Below are 18,703 nucleotides of genomic sequence, written 5' to 3'. Positions count from 1 at the left end.
AAGCCCCTCCTACTGTGACTTCCCTACTATGCTGTACTGTAATTTGGAATTGTGAGTGTTTATTAGGGCAACTGAAATGAAATAAGGACAGACATGTGGTGCTTGTGCTAGATATGCTGAGAAGATCTGAAGGACAGGAGGGAATGATTCAAGGCTATTTCAGGAAGTACGGTGTTCCATGTAGAGCAAACAGTGTACAGAGACATTTAGAAGTGTGCTTTAAAGAGATAGAGGTCTTTGTGGCTATGCAAAGTCAGGCAGGCACAGAAGAGAGATCAAGGGAAGCTGTATGGGTAAGGCAGAACCTAGATCCCATTGTTAAAGGACAAAATAAGAAAGACTTCACAGGACTTTGAGTAGAAGAATAAGATTATTGGAGTTAATTATTTAAAGAATGTTTTTCTTCCATCTTCTTTGTTAAGAATACACCTGGTATGAAGCCCTTACACACAAATCCAAGCAAGAGGTAGTGATAACTACACCAGGTTTGTTTTAAACACTGGTTGGACTTTGAAGGTAGTCAATAGAATTAATTGATAGATTAGACATGACATATTAAAAAAAAGGAATCAAGATGACTATATTTAGAAATGTGCACAAAATATAGCAGTCTGTAAACTTTGATTTCTCTATAATGGTATTTCTTTTTTACATTTTGAGTGGCTTTATTTCTAAATCTTTTAACAGGAAAATATTTTGTTTATTTGTTTTTTTACATTCTTTTGGCAGCTATATTTTAAAATGGCTCTACATGGTAAAATTTCTGGGGGATATTAAAATAGAGATCTATTTTGGTCTCAGCAAAATTACAAGAGAATGATGCATGATAATAAAGTAGATCAAAGATTATGGGGAGTCAAAGGAGAGATGTTCCGTTGTGCTGTGGGGGAAAAAAGCTACACCATAAGTAATCCTGAATTACTTTGAAGACAGTATAGACTTGGGAATTGCCCAGGTAAGAAGCATCCCAGGCTGGCCTATGTACCAAATCCAGGACATGGTTAGTTATCTTTAGCAGATGGAATGATTGAGGGGAGAAGAGTGAACAAGTTGTTCTCATATCGTAGGATGCTTTGGACAAAGGAGGTTATAGGAAAGGTCAAACATGTGGGGAGCTATTTCATGCTTGGAACTACTGGGAGCCGCCATATTTCAAAGAAACATTGGGCTGTAACAGAGAAGATGGGTTTATAGCAGCTGAGACGGAAGTCTGGAGAGCACAGACCTCTTCAGACTTTCCCACCTGCACTGTATAGGCCAAGAGAGCGGAAGTACAAAGATCAGCTCTTCTGGCAGATAGTGAACTCATCTTCATTCTCTCAACAGGAGGGCTAGGGACCTAATTGTATTTAATCTTCTTTGAATATAATTATGATTTGTCTGATTGTAGAGATTCTTGGGAAAGAAGAGAGAAAGGATGTAGAAATAAAGCTGGTTCCTTTAATAAGGAACCAAGAAGTCCAGAAATTTATTAAGTTGCAAAAGACTTTCAAAGATTTACAGAACTTTCCAAAGCTCATTTGAGGTAAGAGCCACACATGGCCACCTGCTCCAACTCCACTCAGTTCCTCTTCTCAAACAGAATCGAAATGCAATCTGGCTTCTATGACTGGAAACATCTTCCGGTATTTTTCCTTAATGGAGCACAGAGGCAGAGGAGGTGAAGAGAAGGTCACTACTTTGAAGGTCTATGAAGCTTAAAATGTTCTGGCTACAGACTTCAGCTGAACCAATTTTGTTTTCCATGGTGAAGTCTAACCAAACAAACTCTTGGGAATGCACCCAAAGAGCCTGTATCGAACACTTGAATTTTAGAAGGCAAAAAGAAAGGGAAGAGCTGATTGTTTTGGCAATGAGCATGCTGTCAGCAAGGTGTTTCTTCACCCTCCTTAACATTTTCAGAAGTGTGAGAAATGATTAGAAACAAATACGAGTGCTGGCAAGAGACTTGTAGGACAGACCATCTTCCAGCAGGACATTTTTCAGAAGCCTCAGTAGAAAGTTTGGGTCGTGTACTTGGAGGTGACACAGCTTGCTCACTGGTAAATATGAATAGCATTTCCTTATGGGCCATATATTTTTCCTATAGGAAATGGATAATCTACTATGACATTTCGGTGGATTAGAATAAGAGAAATAAATCAAAAATACAAGTTTTCTCATTGCTTTTTCAAATGAAAGATACATGCCTTAATAGATTAGCAATCACAAAATATATAAGTATTTATGAAACAGTACTGCTTTTGAACACCATCTGCTGAAGAGCGGTATTTATTCAGCCACTGATATGAGACCAGATTTTCTTCTACATTATGCAGAGGGGAAGTACATCCTTGTACTAATAAGCATACACTTTGTATTTAGACAGCCTAAGTTCTAATGAAATTCTTTAGTTGATAAGCTGTGCAATTTTGATAATGTTATTTAACATTGCTTTCCTCTTTGAGGAAAGGGTTTCATTATAATCATACCTTCTAACCATACCTGTGTCATTTAGTTCATGTGACACAGTAATATATGGAAAGTATTCTGCCAAATGCTTAACATGTGTAAGTATTCGATAAATAATAACTATTATCATGCAGCTTCAAAGTATTTTGAATGTCTGGACTGAATTAGTTTTTAAGAGGTTGCTCAGTGAAGGTCTTGTTTGATTGCAGCATATAGGTCTCTGTACTAAACTGAGGCACAGATCACAATCAGGATGGAGCATAGAGTGTTTTTAAACATGATGTAATTTGTGCTCATGCTGTATGTGAGTCCATTTTGAGTTCACAGAGCCTTGCATTGCTGAAGTAGTTACTATCTCTTACTTTGCTAGTCAAGAAAGGAGAGCACTATACTTGCATTAAGCAAGTGTTCTGCCCTGCAGGGAGTAGTCTAATATCATCCATTCACACTTCACTAGAACTTGTATGGCCTGGCCCAACTGAACAAGGGTCAAAACAGACAATGCATTTATATTTCTAAAAGGTAAAAGTTGAAAAATTGTTGAACAGCACTGATGACTATCATGGAACCACTAAAATAGATGGATATGAGACTCTAATAGTGGTATTGAGTTTTAAAAAAATGAGTCAAGTGTTGGAGAGTGGCTCAGTAGTTAAGGAAACTGACTGCTCCTCCAGAGGACCAGAGTTCAGTTCCCAGGACCCATGTAGGGTTGCTCGCAACCACCTGTAGCTCCGACTTCAGGAAGATCTGTTGCTTCTGATTTCTGCAGGGACTTGCACTCATATGCATATTCCTCCACACAGACACCCACAAGTACACATAATTAAAAACCAAAATCTTTTAAAAATATTGAATCAAAATGAATCAGAATAGAGGTTACATAAAGTTCCTCTGAACTCCAAGTGAAGCACTGAGGACTCAGCACAGTTGGTGGCGCACACCAGATGCTGCCTTGAGTTTCTGGAATGTTTGACCCCATAAGCAGTGCCATCGTTTGAGTTCTTTGGTTCAAGATCTCCCAAGCCATATTTGTTCTCTTACGGCCTCTCTTGCATGCTATTTAAATGGTCTTATCTGTTTTTATCTCACATCTAATGGGTTTAATGTGTTCTAACTGTATGGTCCCATTTGGCAAGTTGGATGCTATATGGCTGGGAGATGACATATAAAAAACATTGTTATTGTTATAATGATGGATTCAATCTCTGAAGGGGAAGTTGTGAAATCTTTTGATACTAAGCTATCATTATTTTTAGAAAAATGAAGTTTGGCTTCTTGCTACACTAGTAAGCCCTGAAGATGAAATGTTTGCTATCCACAGCATGGATCTTAGCAAAGGGCCAAAGTAGTCAAAATAAAAACATTTTGAGATAATGTTTCATACATTATTTGACAGATGTTTGCTTTTAAGTATTCTTGAAAAGTTAATATAAGAAATTAAAAAGAAAAAATACAGTAAGCAAAAGCAGATATATTTGGTTTTAATTCTAGTTATTCTTACCGCCACTGATCACACTTGCCTGCTGTGTTAACTACTTAACCCTTTGTGCTGATCAGCTGCCATTTAGTGTGAGGCAGAGTGAGCAAGAGGCTGTTTCACTGCCTTGGAAATGCATCATTAAGACAGGAGGTGCATGCAGTTCTGGAAAAAGGGACTGTTCAAATCCCTTCCCTCAGGATGATGTGGTATTATGTTCCCGTTACTTGAATATTCATTATGGTTTCCCACATGTTTTTGGCTACCTCTGTTTCCTGCAACTGTTTGTGTTATTAAGTTGATCTGGCTTACAGATAAGTGGCTTGAACTTGGATAAATGGTAGCTTGGGATGCTCACGTAGATTGGGTAGATCTCCTTTCAGCCTAAGAATTATGGAGGTTTTCTAAAGGGAGGTGAGACAAAACAGCCAGGGTTTTGTTACTGAAGGGCCTCAAACCACAGATGGAAAACTCCACATGGCTAGTCTGAGGAATTCTCTAGTGTGCCAGGCACTGGCCTTCCCTGTGTCTTTAACCAGACAGATTTCCAGAGAGCACAGCAAAAACTTCATTTCTTTCTGAATGAGCGGAAAGAAGGGCATTGGAAAGCATTGCCTCGTAGAACTAGGAGAAACTGTCAGGGGCTGGTGGTGATGTAATTACATGACTTTCTACATGGGGAGCATTGACAATTAACAATTTAATTTAAATGATGAGTTATTAATGGATACAGGCATCATAAGAAATCTAGGAGGTCTCTAATCTAGGAAAAGGAAGAAGACAGATTGATGAACTGATGAAGCCTGAAGCTATCCTTGCCAAATTCTTCCTTAAGAAACCTGAATTCAGTTCATTGTCAAACTGAAATAATTGTTTCCCGCTTTTGTGCTGCTCTTATACAAGGAGATCGTGCAGCAGATTCACACAGGACTGGGGTTCAGGAGCAAGACTACCTGGAGCTCTGTTTCACTAGGTCTGCAGCCCTGAGCAGGTGATACAACCCTGCATCTCTCAGTTTTCCCCGTTTGCTAATTGTAGGTGATGAGCGTGAGTTCTGGCTTTGTCTTGGGGACCAAATAAGCAAATATATAAAACACATCTAATGGGTCTGGCATATGACTAATGTTTGTTAAAGAAGTAAAAGAAGAGGCATACTTCCAAAGCACCTTCTACTTTAAGAGAAAGAAAGTATAGCATGGATTTCTACTGCGTGCTTCATTGTGACTGCCTTTATTAGCACAGAAGGAGAATGTTGCATTTAGTTTACCTCTAAGTAAAAGAGAATTGTGAGTTGCTTTGTTTGTATTTTGCTGTGGGGGAAAAAAAGCGAAGCATTCTTTCAAAAGTAAAACTGTCTTAAGTTCTACCATGAGATTGGTCTGTTAAAGACCAAGGCCAGGGGCTGGAAAGCTGGCTCAGCAATTACCAATTACGAACACTTGTTACTTTTGCAGAGGACCTGGTTCAGGTTCCCAGCACCCACATGGCTACCCACAGCCATCTGCAAAGGCAGTTCCAGAAGATCCATTGCCTTCTTAGGGGCTCCTCAGTCACTGCATTCACATGGCACACAGACATACATGCAGGCAAAACACCTATAAACATAAACTTAGAAATAAATTAATGACAAAAATAGTAGCTTTTTAGTTTTTACAAATAGTTGAAGTTATCTCTAAACATTGAACTTCAGAGAGACTGTTTTTTAGTTATTTAAGTTTCTTCTTATGGACACAAAACATTTTTGATGCAATAGACATTGTCTGGGAGCTAGATGTCTACCAACAGATGAATTAATAATAAAAATATGGCAATATATACAATGGAATTTTATTCTGCTATTAAGAAATATGAAATCATGAAATTTAGAGATGGATAGCACTAAAATAGTATGTAATATGTCATCATTCTCGCTCATATGTAGATTCAAGTAAGGTCATGTTGATGTAAGCCAAAAAACTATTTGGGGGCCCAAGAGAGGTGAAAACATAAGCTTTGAGGGAGGGAGATGGGGGGGGGGGAATAGTGCACATACTATATAAGCCTGAAAAGAGGAATATTGGGGCCAGGATAGTATATTGGGGAGGGGGACAGGGAAATAAGGAGAGTAGAGAAGAAATTAACCAAAACATTAGAATACATGAAAATGCCATAAGAAAAATTTACTTTATATACCAGTTTTTAAAAATCAAAACGAGCTTTGACAGTACAGAAAAATCTACATATACAACTTAGGCTTGGTTTTTTTCTCAATTTTAACATTAATATATTTATAGCTTAAATGTACCCCTTCCCTCTCCTCCTGTACATCCCCCTTGTTACCTTTCAAATCCATGGCTTCTTTTCCTTTAATTATGTATATGCATGTACAACCTGCTGAATTCCCTTAGTGTTTCTTGGATGTATATGTTTCCAATGGTATTGTCTAAAAACTTACAGGGTTCATCCCTGGGGAAGACTAATTCTCCTCCCAGCAGTCATTGGTTGCTTGTAGCTTTTTGCCTATGAGCAGGACCCATGAGACTTTCCTCTTCCACATTAGTATGTCTGTTGTTGTCATTGTTCAGATCTTGCTTAAACAGGTATATTTTATACTAATTTTTATAATTTATTTTTTAAAAATACTATTTTTTCTCATTTTACATACCAATCCCAATCCCCATTACCATTCCTCCTCCTGTTCCCTCTACCTTTCCCCCTCAATCCCCCATCTACTCCTCAGACAGGGTAAGGGAAGGCAACAAAGTCTAACACATTGCTTTGAGGAAGGACCAAGGCTCTCCCCACTACATCTAGGCTGAGTAAGGTATCCCTCCAAAGAGAATAGATTCCAAAAAGCCAGTACAAGCAGTAGGGATAAATCCTGATCTAACTGCCAGTGGCCCTACAGACTTTCTCAACAATACAACTGTCATCTACTTTCAGAGGGCCTAGTTTGGTCCTATGCTGTTTTCCCACTGTCAAACTGGAGACAGTGAGCTCCCATTAGCTCAGGCCAGCGGTTTTACTGGCTATTCGCATTGTGGTCTTGACCCCTTTGCTCGTATTATCGTTCCTCTCTTTTTTCGACTGGATTGTGGGGGCTCAGTCCAGTGCTTCACTGTGGATCTCTGCATCTACTTCCATCAGTTGCTGGATGAAGGTTTTATGATGACAATTTAAGATAGCTATCAATCTGACTACAGGGCAAGACCAGTTCAGGCACCCTCTCCACAACTGCTTAGGGTCTTAGCTGGGATCACCCTTGTAGATTCCAGGGAATTTCTTGTCAGGTTTCTTGCTAGCCCTATAATGGCTTCCTCAATCAAGATATCTCTTTCCTTGCTTTCCCTCTCTGCCCTTCCCCCATCTCGATCATCCTGTTTCCTCAAGTTCTCCTCCCCACTTCACCTTCTTTTCCCCTCCTCCCCTTCCACCCATCCTTCTTCCCTCACCCCCATGCTATCAATTTTCTCCATAAATCTTGTCTGTTTCCTCTTTCCAGGGTGATCTATATATGTTTCTTTTAGGGTTCACCTTGTTGCCTAGATTTTCTGGGGTCATGGACTATAGGCTCATTATCCTTTGCTTTACGCCTAATATCTGAATATTTTTGAGGTTTCATGGGTGTAGTTTCGCTGTATTTTTAGGAGATTCAATCTCACAGTACACTTCCTTTCCTTAGGCTCCTACAATCTTTCTACCCTTCTCCCATTATGTTCCATGAGGCTTAAATAGGAGTTATGTTGTAGATCTATCAACTGGGACTAGGCACCCATCCTACAATCAGTTGTTCTCTGCATTCTGACCAGTTGTGGAAACCTCAGCATCAGAGATGTTGAATAAATGCATTGTTTATATTGCTTTGGAATGAAGACATTTTAATGATAATAAGTAACATATATATGCTTAGGAATGAGTACACACACACACACACATTCATATTGGTTGGTTTCTCTCATCACTAAATTTGAGAGTTAGAAAGTTAATGGTGTTCAAATTTAATCCTTGCTTGTTTCATAGGCACCCAAACTTAGTATATCCAAAAAAACCCACCTATAACTTCTTTTTTTAAAAACTTCTCCACCCATTGTGGCTATACCAGTTGTTCTTTTTAAATGCAAAGGATTCCCCTTCCATTCTTTCCCCATTACTGGGTGTATCAGTTACTTTTTATTGTTGTGATAAAAGACCATGACCAAGGTTAGTTATAGAAAGAAGAGTTAATTTGGGCTTACAATTTCAGAGAGTGAGAGTCCCTGATGATGGAGTGAAAGCCTGTTAATAGAAGCAGGAAGCTGAGGGCTGACATCTTCACCTGCAAGCACCCAGCAGGGACAGCAAACTAGAATTGGCACAGGTCTTTAAACTCTCAAAATCTAGCCCAATGACATACTTCTTCCAGCAAGGCCTCACTTCCTAACTCTATTTGAACAATACCCTCAGTTGGGATCCAAGTATTCAGATGTCTGAGACTGAGTAATATCACGTCCTAACTATCACATTGCACTCTCTGATCTCTATAGACCTGAGTCCACGTAAAAATGGAAAATATGTTTAGTTCAACTTCTAAAGTTCCATAATATTGCACAACCACAGCACTTCTTAAAAGTCCCAAGATTAAGATCTCTTCTGAGACTCCTGGCAAAGTCTCAAATCAAATTATGTATTTCAAATACATAAAAACACAAAATATACATTACCAATCAAAAAGGGAAGTATGGGGACATATTGAAAAAATACTTGATAAAAGTAACACTGAATCTCATCAGGACAAACATCAAGTTCCATAGCTTCTTATCCAGTGTTAAAGGGCTTAGATTGCTCTGGCTTTGCTGCCTGCAACATATACCACCGTCTTGAGCTGGTTCCTCTCCCTGAATGCAGCTCTCTCTAACATGTATCTCACAGCAGTGTGTCTCCAACATCTTGGGATCTCCAATGCAAGCCAGACTACACTTATACAGCTTCGTGAAATGGCCGCTCAGGGCCTCTTGTCCTCTTGGGGCTTTTATGCAGAGACTCCTGTGATGGACATTAAATTACATTACTACCAATTTATGACTGTGGTTGTTTTCCAGGAGCTGAAAATGCCGTATTCTCTCTTTCACAAGTTGGTAGGCAGCTGAGTGAGTACATGCCTTGAGGATACCCTTCTCTTTATTCCAATGTAGATCAACGGTCAAATCAATATTCCTCCTCCAAAGATACTTTTAAATTTAGCCTAAGGCAAGTTCTTAGGACATGGACTGAAAACAGGCAGTTTTTTGTTATTTTTTCCTCTTAAAATATCACAGGAACAGTCTCTAGCCCAATTGTCAATATTTTTCTCTCTGAAAACCTCTTGAACTGGGCCTCCACAGTCCACATAGCTCTCAGCACTATTGTCTTCCAAATACCTACTAGGATGACACATTAATGTCCACTTACATCTTTCAATCACTTTTCTAGTGCAAAGTTACAAAGTCTTCCACATTACTCAAAAAAAAAAATAGTATTGTCAGTTCTGTAACAGCAATAGCTCTCTCTCAGGTACCAACTTCTGTGTTAGGACTTTTCTATTGCTGTGATAAAACACCATGACTAAGACAATTTATATAAGGATGAATTTATTTGGGCTTACTGTTCCAGAGGGTTAGAAACCATGATGGTGGAACAAAGACATGGAAGTGGGAGCCAAGGGCTCACATCTTAACCTACAAACACCAAGAAGAGACTAAGCAAGAAATGGCAGAGTTTTTAAACTCTCAAAGCCTTTCCCAGTGACACTAATTAGGCTTTCTTTGACTGTTCCATTCATTTATTAGTTTTTCATCTTCTTATCCACTGTGTTCATAGCATTTTTTCTCTTGTAGCCTTAGTTTATAATTATTTTTGATTTTTATCAAACTATAACAATTTGCTTATTTTTGCCTTGTTGTTGCAAATTATAATATCTCCATGACAGCAGGGTCAAAAATACATTATAGGATAATACATAATGAAATAATCTAGACCAAATCTTGATAGAGAGAGATATAACTACTCAAAATTTGTAAGTGGAATAAGTAAATGGATAAAATCACTAGTATATAAATAATATTTATTCACACATATTTAATTGCTAGTAATTGTTTTGAATAAGCAAACACAGACTATGAAGACTAAAGACTGGAGCCTTTATTATTATTAATATTTTCATACAATATATTTTAATCATATTATTTCTCATCTCCCAGATCGTTCCAGATCTTCCACATTTTCCTACCAACCCAAACTCATGTTCTCTTGCTCTCTCTCAAAATAAAAACTTAGAAAAAAAATAAAAAATCCAACATTGAACAAACAAAACAATAAAAGTAAAAACAAATAAAAACCATGAACTCCATTTTGTACTGATCAATTACTCCTGGACACGGAGCTCGCCTTGGGGGTATAGTTGATATACTCAGGGTCACTTTACAGGAGAAAGCTCACTTTCCCTTTGACAGCAGGTACCAACCACAAATAGCTTCTTGATTAGTGGTAGGACTTTGTGTTTGCTTCTTCTCTGTGCTAGGATTTTGTCTGTCAAAACTAGAGTTTTTATCCTAGATCTGTCACTGGTTATAATCCTAGCTTAACCTAGAAAATCAATTTAGTCTATAAAAACCTTCGTTTTCTCATCAGTAAAATGTAGCCTACAGCAGTCTTTACTGTATACACAGGTCTTGTGATATAGGAAATCAGAGGCATAGTCCACATTCATAAAAATCAAAGAATGGAGGCTTGTCACCATTCTTTTTTTTTTAAGCTGCAACCCTTCCTTTCTTATTTACCACCAAGATCTTACATTGAATTTTCAGTCCCTTTAAAACAGCCAATTTCTTTTCATATTCAAAGTCCCTCAACTGTGATCTCCATTAAAATAAAAAATAAAAGAAATACTCTCTGTATTTCTCCAGGACACAGTCACAATCTGAGCCAAGCAAAACTGAACTCCAACAGTATAAATAACTCAATGTTCAGTTATCGGGATTCACTCACCATCTTCTGGGCTCCTCCAAAGGACTTGGTTCACTTCTCTGGCTCTGCCCTCTGTGGCATACAGAGCTTCTAGGCTCCAGTTGCCTTTACTCCACTGCCACTGTTCTGGCGGCTGACCCATGACCACCATTTCTTTTATGTTGTAGGAATCATGGAAGGCAACAAAGACTCACTAGAAAACACAGCTGACATTGTGTCCACTTCTATCAGAGATACAGGCAAATAAGCCAAAAAATTTATTGTATTATTCTAAAAACAATGAAGTAAGGTGTTAAAGGTAGTGGGAACTACTCAAATGGATCTTTAAGGTATCAAGTTCACATGTGTTTTTCTTTGCTCATGTTCCAAACATGACAAAATCTTGCCAAAACTTTGGATCTGCTTTGAATTTGGATCTTGAATTTTCTTTTTTCTATACTTTCTAATTAATAATTCTTTCTTGTGTAATAGAAGTTTATCATTATTGTGTTTTCCTGCCTTTTGGTTACCAGGTATATTGTTAAAGCCCTATTTGTCTTTATAGATTTTCCTTTGAAGGCTTTTGTTCTCTGTCCATGACTTGCTGTCTCAGATCCACACTGTTAAACTGAGACTGCCTTCCTCTATACTCTTAAGTAGGTCTTTTCCCTCCCCTTGTTTTTTGTCTTTCTCTTGCTCTCAGCTCCATTTATTTCTATATTTTCTTGCTGCTGTGTTGAAGCAACTTATTAGATACAGTTTTTGAAACTGAAAGTGTCTTCATATTTGAATAATCATCTGCCTGTCTTCATGTTTGACTAATCATTGGACTAGATAGACAATTCTGGATTTAACAGAATTGCCTGTAGCAGTTGGATGTACAGTCTTTTCTTCTACTTTTCAGTAGAGACCAGTGAAACAGTTGAGTATTTTGATGTTGCTCATTTTGAGACAAATCATTTCCTACCTTATTGTTACACCTCAAGAAGACCTGCCATTTTTTTTCTTTTTCTTTTTTTTTATTCTTTTTTAATTAAAATTTCCAACTGCTCCCCGTTTCCCATTTCCCTCCCCCTCCTCCCACACATTGCCCCCTCCCCCCAATCCCCTCCCCCATCCCCACTCCTCTTCTCCTCCCCCCAGTCCATTCCCCCTCCCTCTCGATACTGAAGAGCAGTCCAAATTCCCTGCCCTACAGGAAGACCAAGGTCCTCCCACTTCCATCCAGGCCCAGGAAGGTGAGCATCCAAACAGGCTAAGCTCCCACAAAGCCAGTTCATGTATTAGGATCGAAACCTAGTGCCATTGTCCTTGGCTTCTCATCAGCCTTCATTGTCCGCCATGTTCAGAGAGTCCAGGTTCAACCCATGCTTATTCAGTCCCAGTCCAGCTGGCCTTGGAGAGCTCCCAATAGATCAGTTCCACTGTCACAGTGGGTGGGTGCACGCCTCGTGGTCCTGATTTCCTTGCTCATGTTCTCCCTCCTTCTGCTCTTCATTTGGACCTTAAGAGCTCAGACCGTTGCTCCAAATTGGGTCTCTGTCTCTCTCTCGATCTATCGCCAGATGAAAGTTCCTGTGCCATTCTCCTTGGCCTCTCGTCAGCTCTCATTGTCCGCCACATTCAGAGAGTCCGGTTTTATCCCATGTTTTTTCAGTAGCAGTCCAGCTGGCCTTGGTGAGCTCCCAATAGATCGGCCCCACTGTCTCAGTGGTTGGGTGCACCCCTCATGGTCCTGACTTCCTTGTTCATGTTCTCTCTCCTTCTGCTCCTCATTATAACCTTGGGAGCTCAGTCCAGTGCTCCAGTGTGGAACATATAGATATCCTCCCAGCTATGGGAAATAGACATGACTGATGGGCAAAAAATTGGAATCTTGGGGGTGGGGTGGGAAGGGGATGAGGGGTGATGGGGAGAGAAAAGTGTGAAGGAGAAGATGAGGGGAACTGGGGGAATCGGGGTGATTGGGGATAAAGGAAGGTTGGATAGGGGAGCAGGGAATCTCATACCTTAGGTAAGGGAGCCACCTAAGGGTTGGCAAGACCTGCCATTTTTAATGATGCCTTATAATACTTATGTGAAATATCAAGATGTTAACTTAATTATTATACTGGGTTTTCTGTTATCTAATGATAACTTGCCTTCTTCCTGTTCATTGTAGCATTTGGTGCAGAATTTACTAACCATCCTTATTTTTTTTCTTCTTTCTGGGATTCTGGTCCTTTTTCTAAAAACTCTCGACTTCTTTCTCATTTTTTCCCAGTCTGTTTATACTTTTGTCTTAAATTCTTGGAATATATTTTACTTTATTTCCTAAATATCTAACTTAGAATATAGCACTAAAAAGAAGCATTAACTATTGTCAATTTTATGTCTGTAGCATTCTCTCCTTGATTTGTTTTAGGCCAACTCTGGTCATCCAGTGTTTTCTTTTATGTTCTGTGTGACCTTCGTGCTCCTGATGATCTTTGACTGGTTGTCTAGTAAAGAATGAATGTTTAGATGTCTATCACTGGCTTCTTTTCTTGATGACATATTTTTTACTCTATTGAATATGACATGAACCATAATTCTTGAGTCAAGGCAGTTTATCTATAAACACTTAAATTTAAGGGTGGTTGGGACAAGACTAAGTCTCTGGGGGATCCTCAATTCTAGAAGTGAGGAGGGATTTTACTAGGAAAGTATCTACATTAAGACTTCTTGTGTTTCCTGAGAATTCTTTTTGAGCTTTTTTTTTTTCAAAAAACAACTGACTAATATTTTGTTTGTAATAAAATACTGGTGGTCTCTACTGTTACGAAGCTTACAAGCAGAGCTAAGTGAGATCAGCTATTTGACACTGAGACACACAACCCTCTGAATTAAGTCCTGTTTCTAGTCCCAATCTGTCTTTCTCATGACAACTGATTTTAAGATCAGTGACCCTGACATAGTAAAACAGAATAATTGTCACTCATCATTCTCAGTCTTTCGATGTGTCATGTGGTTGTTTGTGTCCTCCCTTACTGGGCAGGAACTAACCCTGATGGAACTCTCCAATACAGTATACTCCAGGAAAATGTGAAAAAGCAATGAACTCTGCTGCACTTCAGAGAAAGGAAAACATTAAGTGTCAGCTGTAAGTTATCCTAGGTCTACAGATGAGGTCATGTGGTAGTGCCCTGAATGTGGCAGTGTCTTGCCTGAGTGCTGTCTCTGTCAGATAGCATGCGCATAAGTATTCTTATTAATATAATTCTCCAAGTGATGTTTCTGTTGGACTGGTGGACATTCTGTTAACTGTGCATGCTTTTCTTGATTTGTTCTTTGAAGTGCTCAAATCAAGAGTGGGCTGCAGAGGAGCAAGGGATATAGCTCAGTAATAGAGTGCTTGCCCAGCATGCTCAGAAAACTGGGCATGGTCACAGTTCTGAAAAAGAAAACAAGATAGATAGATAGATAGATAGATAGATAGATAGATAGATAGATAGATAGATAGATAGATGTTAGAAAAAAAAAAAGAAACCTAAGAGACCAAAATGGAGAATATCAAGCAAAGGTGGCTTTAATCTCTCACCTTTGCTCACCACTATGGTTGATCTGACTGATCTGACTAGTTAGATGGATGTCCACTTCTTCCCTCATCATTCCATGTGTGCCCCTCCTAAAGTTTCATACCACTATCAAAGAAAATGACCTTCCCTGAAGGATAAGGACCAGTTTTCAATCATGAGTACATGAATAGTTAGCTGTGCTTTCTTGCTGGAACCTTCAAATGAGTTCTCTACAGACAGAATGTGCTACTTCACAAACCTTTGCAGGGATTACTACTTAATTTGCAACCTTGAAGCCTAATCACATGAGATATAAAAGACAGTTAATGTAGAATGAGTAAACAAAGATGAATTTTGTTGAAATACATTCCCAAATGCCCAGCTTGACCGTGGAGGATCATATTAGGAAAAATGAGCACACAACTTTTAATGTGAGACCATGTTTGTGGTTACAGTTGCATCTTCACGCCATCAGCCACGTGACTTGTGCCAAACCTCTCCCAGCTTTCTTTTAGTTATGTGAAGAATGGGAACAATAAAACCAATTGTAGTTATTTTTGAAAGTATTGCTAGAATTCCTCTATTTACAATGACTCAGTTCTGTCAAATATCTGACAGTAAATATCTTCATCCCTTTAAACTGCAAGATTCAAGAGAGATGTCGTGGCTTTCCTAAGCATAATAGCCAGCAAGTTTTGTGTATTATTATGGGTTATGGAATTCTTACTTAGTGTTTTTTTTTCTGTTTACTCAATTAAATCCTTACCTCAAGTCTGTGTGGTAAACATGATTATATTACAGTTGTGGAATATGAAGCTCCAAGAGGGTAAGTAATTTGACCAAGATGGTTCTCCTAAAAAATATGAATCCCAAGGTCCCAATACAAGTCTCTGACAGTATTCAGTACCACTTCTAGTACCACTATAAGCAAGCCAAGGACAAGAGTCTGAGTCAGGATTTGACACATATAGAACTAAATTTTAGAACTGTGTAGTAGACAATGAGTTCATCACTCTGCATTACCTTCATTTTGGGCTAGATCACAAGCATCACAGACACTTTGACTCTACGATCATCGTGCTTTTAGACCTCCAGTCCTCCCAGATCAATGTTCTACCCCTCAAGGTGTTTGTGGTAGGAGGGACAGCTAAAGAACATACCAGGTATAGACATGTAGACCACCGCATATGGATGTGCAGGTTGGAAGGTCACTGCACATTTGGATGAATTTGGGTTAAGGAAAGCTACATATGATCTAGAAAGATGGCTCAGACATTAAAGGCTAGACTCGCAATCAAAACTTCAAGAACCTCCCCTGGACCCCCAGCAAAAAAAAAAAAAAAAAAAAAAACAAAAAAAAACCCTAAAACAAATGAAACAAACAAACAAACAAACAAAAAAAAAACAGTGATGCAGATACAGAGCATACATAATGCAGAAAATCTTGCAGTCCATTGGAAATGCTCCATTACTTGAGTAATGAGCTTCTCAGGGTCAGTCATCAACTGACTTTTTCATTTGCTTTCGTCGACAGGTCCAGCTGTGAGATACAGCAAGTTCAAGATGTCAGAGGCCAAGCCACCTCCCCTGCTGGGAGAGCACACCGAGCACATTCTGAAAGAGGTCCTCGGATATGATGACAGGGCTATTGGGGACTTACTCAACTCTGGTGTGATAGCACAACATGAAACCAAGTGACAGAGGAGACCGCATCAGAAAACTGCCCCTGGCTGGCCCAGACTATGCTCTGTGCATGCCTGTCCCTAGTCTTGATCCCACTGAAAGGCTGAGTGGAAACTGCAGATTTTCTGCCTGGAATCTCTGGGGTAACTTTAGAATTAAAGTCTAGTGCCCACTGAAAACCTTACTATTCTTTTCACCTTTTGCTCCCCAGAAAATAATTTGTTGGTTTGTGGACTTTGATTAATTCTATTGTTTTCATCCATAAGAACTGTGACTGTTTGGTAAAGGAATGTTTTTTCGATTTGATTCCTCCCCAATGTACACGTGTATGGAAATATCACACTATAAACTGTAGTTTTGATTTGTCAACTGAAAATAAAACCAAACATAAAAAATATTTTTTTCTGGAAAAAGCCCTCTTTATTTTAATTGCCTTAATGCCCTAAAATGGTTGCCTGTCCCACCCACACAAGCCTGAAAAAAAACAGAACTCTTGACATTTTCTACTTGTACATAAAGTCCTCGTTTAAATCTTTGTTAGGAAGTCAGAGCAATAAGCAGAATGACAGTCTCTGTGATTGATTTTAAACAGTAGAACTTAATTTCCAACCCACAAACCCTTTGTTAGTCTGTAATTTGAACCACGAATTTTGTTGATGTCTGTTGTAAGACTGAGCTCCTCTCTGCCCATAAGGAGTGAATATTTGCTGTATGCTTCATTTCCCTGGTGATACTGTGATGGAAGACCAATTTCTTCCTATTCATTTAGGGTGTGAGTATTTGTGCGTGGGAGAGAGCATAGGGGTTGCTCCCTTGCTACCTTATTTTGAGACATAGCCAACTGCAGCACACTTTAAATAAATGTGAGGTGATACATGTTACAGAGTAAAGGGGGGAAATATTTCTTTATATTTTGAAGTATTTCTTTATAATTTGAAGATCTCTATAGAAGACAGAATCATGTCTTTGTGTTTTGATTTGTCAGCGAATTCCAGTTATAGAAAAATCTGTCTTGAAGATAAAAAGTAATCAGGATATGTGCTTTAGAATGAATTGCCACAGGAAACTGCATAGGCCAGGTGCAGACCAGGTCATCAGGCATCACGTGCTCAGTGTCCTGGTATGACCTCGCTCATGGCCATAGGCATACATATAACGCATTGCCATTATACTGTGGTAGTAATTTAAAGCTAAGTTGCCGATATTCATCTTTCAAACTGATTCAAAGGTAGTTTTCTTTTTATTTGGGATGGTTTGAGCCACTTACTGGTGCTGTAAGGCATGGTATGTCTCTAGAATCAAGGATACCAAATAGAAAGTATCCCTAAAGACTTTTCAGAGGAAATCCTCTAACTTTTTAGGATTTCCCCAATCCCAGCTTTGCTCTTCAACATGTTGTGCTCTGAAGAACCCCTGCAACTATTCCATTAGAAAGAATTTTGTCATAATATAGTAGTTTATGCCTTCTGAAGACCTTTGTCTCAGTCCCTAATTTATAGAGACATATATGAGATGTTTACATTAAGCTAGGCATTTGAAGATTTAATTATTTTATTTTAAGAGTATTTCCTGCATGTATGTATGCACGTCATTTGTATACCTGATGCCTGCAGAGTTCATTAGATAACATTGAATCCTCTGGAAAGTAGAATTTAGATGGCTGTTAGCTACTACTTGGTTTGAGAACTGAACTTAAGTCCTCTGCCAGAGTAGTGAGTGCTCTTACCCTTCAAACCATGTTCCAGTCCCCAAGCCAGATATATTACAGAAAATATCTTTATAGTCCTATGTCTCATATGGAAATAAGGAAAAGGCTGGGTGACAGAATTGATAACACCACATATCTTGAAAGCCAGATGCATAGTTTTTTCTATTAAAACATAAAGTCTCAAAATGCAAATACTCCCTATTGAGAAATAATTCTAAATATGTGAGTATCCATATATAAGAAGATTCTGTCATGCATAGGGCCAAAATGTACCTCTTAAGCTTTCAGGGTCAATAAAGATTGAAGTCTTCAAATATGGTAGGACAACCACTGAAGTGTGACTAGGTCTCCAGATTCCTACCTCCATAACTCAGAATGTTCCCGGAGAACTATGGATTTCTGATCACTCATCCATCTTGAAGCATTTACTTCACTGATTTTTTTTTTTAAAGTTCAGGCTGTGCTTCACGTTCACTTTGATTATCAGTTCTGAAAGAAGCACTGTGCTTACTAAAATTTCAAAATTTCTAGCAATATGCCCCAGATCAAATTATGCTTATAAACAAATGTGCTGTTTTAATTATCAGAGCTGGTTATCTTACACAGTCCCCAAAATAACACACTACTAAGATACCATATGCTCAAGTTCAATTCGTGTCAAGGCCTGCCTTCTGGAAGGTTATGTCTGTGATTGGCCTCAAAAACTCCTTGAAAATCAGTGAGTTAATTGTTACAGAATTGGAGGTATGTCCACAAGCAAATGGGCTAGTTTTTCCTGAAAATTTTTCTACCAGAATTTTCTTCTTAATCAACATATTTTTTTTTCTGATACTTAGTCTGATATGCTGAATGTTCTTTTAGCAGAAATACAACTAGCAGTGATGATTTTGTATAAATGCTGTAGTT

The 18,703-nt window shown here is 38.7% G+C and overlaps 1 protein-coding gene across 1 annotated transcript in view; it reads left to right on the top strand.

Moving 5' to 3' along the window:
- The window catches only part of Sugct (succinyl-CoA:glutarate-CoA transferase), a 704,072-nt gene extending 687,714 nt beyond the window's left edge, over positions 1 to 16,358 (top strand). Inside the window, exon 14 of the mRNA XM_057787829.1 lies at positions 15,941 to 16,358. Coding sequence (XP_057643812.1) covers positions 15,941 to 16,104 — 164 coding nt within the window. The 3' untranslated portion in view covers positions 16,105 to 16,358. The remainder of the gene's footprint in view (positions 1 to 15,940) is intronic.
- The last annotated feature ends 2,345 nt before the right edge of the window (positions 16,359 to 18,703 follow it).

The sequence above is a fragment of the Chionomys nivalis genome, chromosome 13, assembly GCF_950005125.1.
Source record: "Chionomys nivalis chromosome 13, mChiNiv1.1, whole genome shotgun sequence".
NCBI classification, from domain to species: domain Eukaryota; kingdom Metazoa; phylum Chordata; class Mammalia; order Rodentia; family Cricetidae; genus Chionomys; species Chionomys nivalis.
The sequence above is the reverse complement of the archived record's forward strand: the minus strand, read 5'-3'. Positions and strand labels throughout refer to the sequence as shown.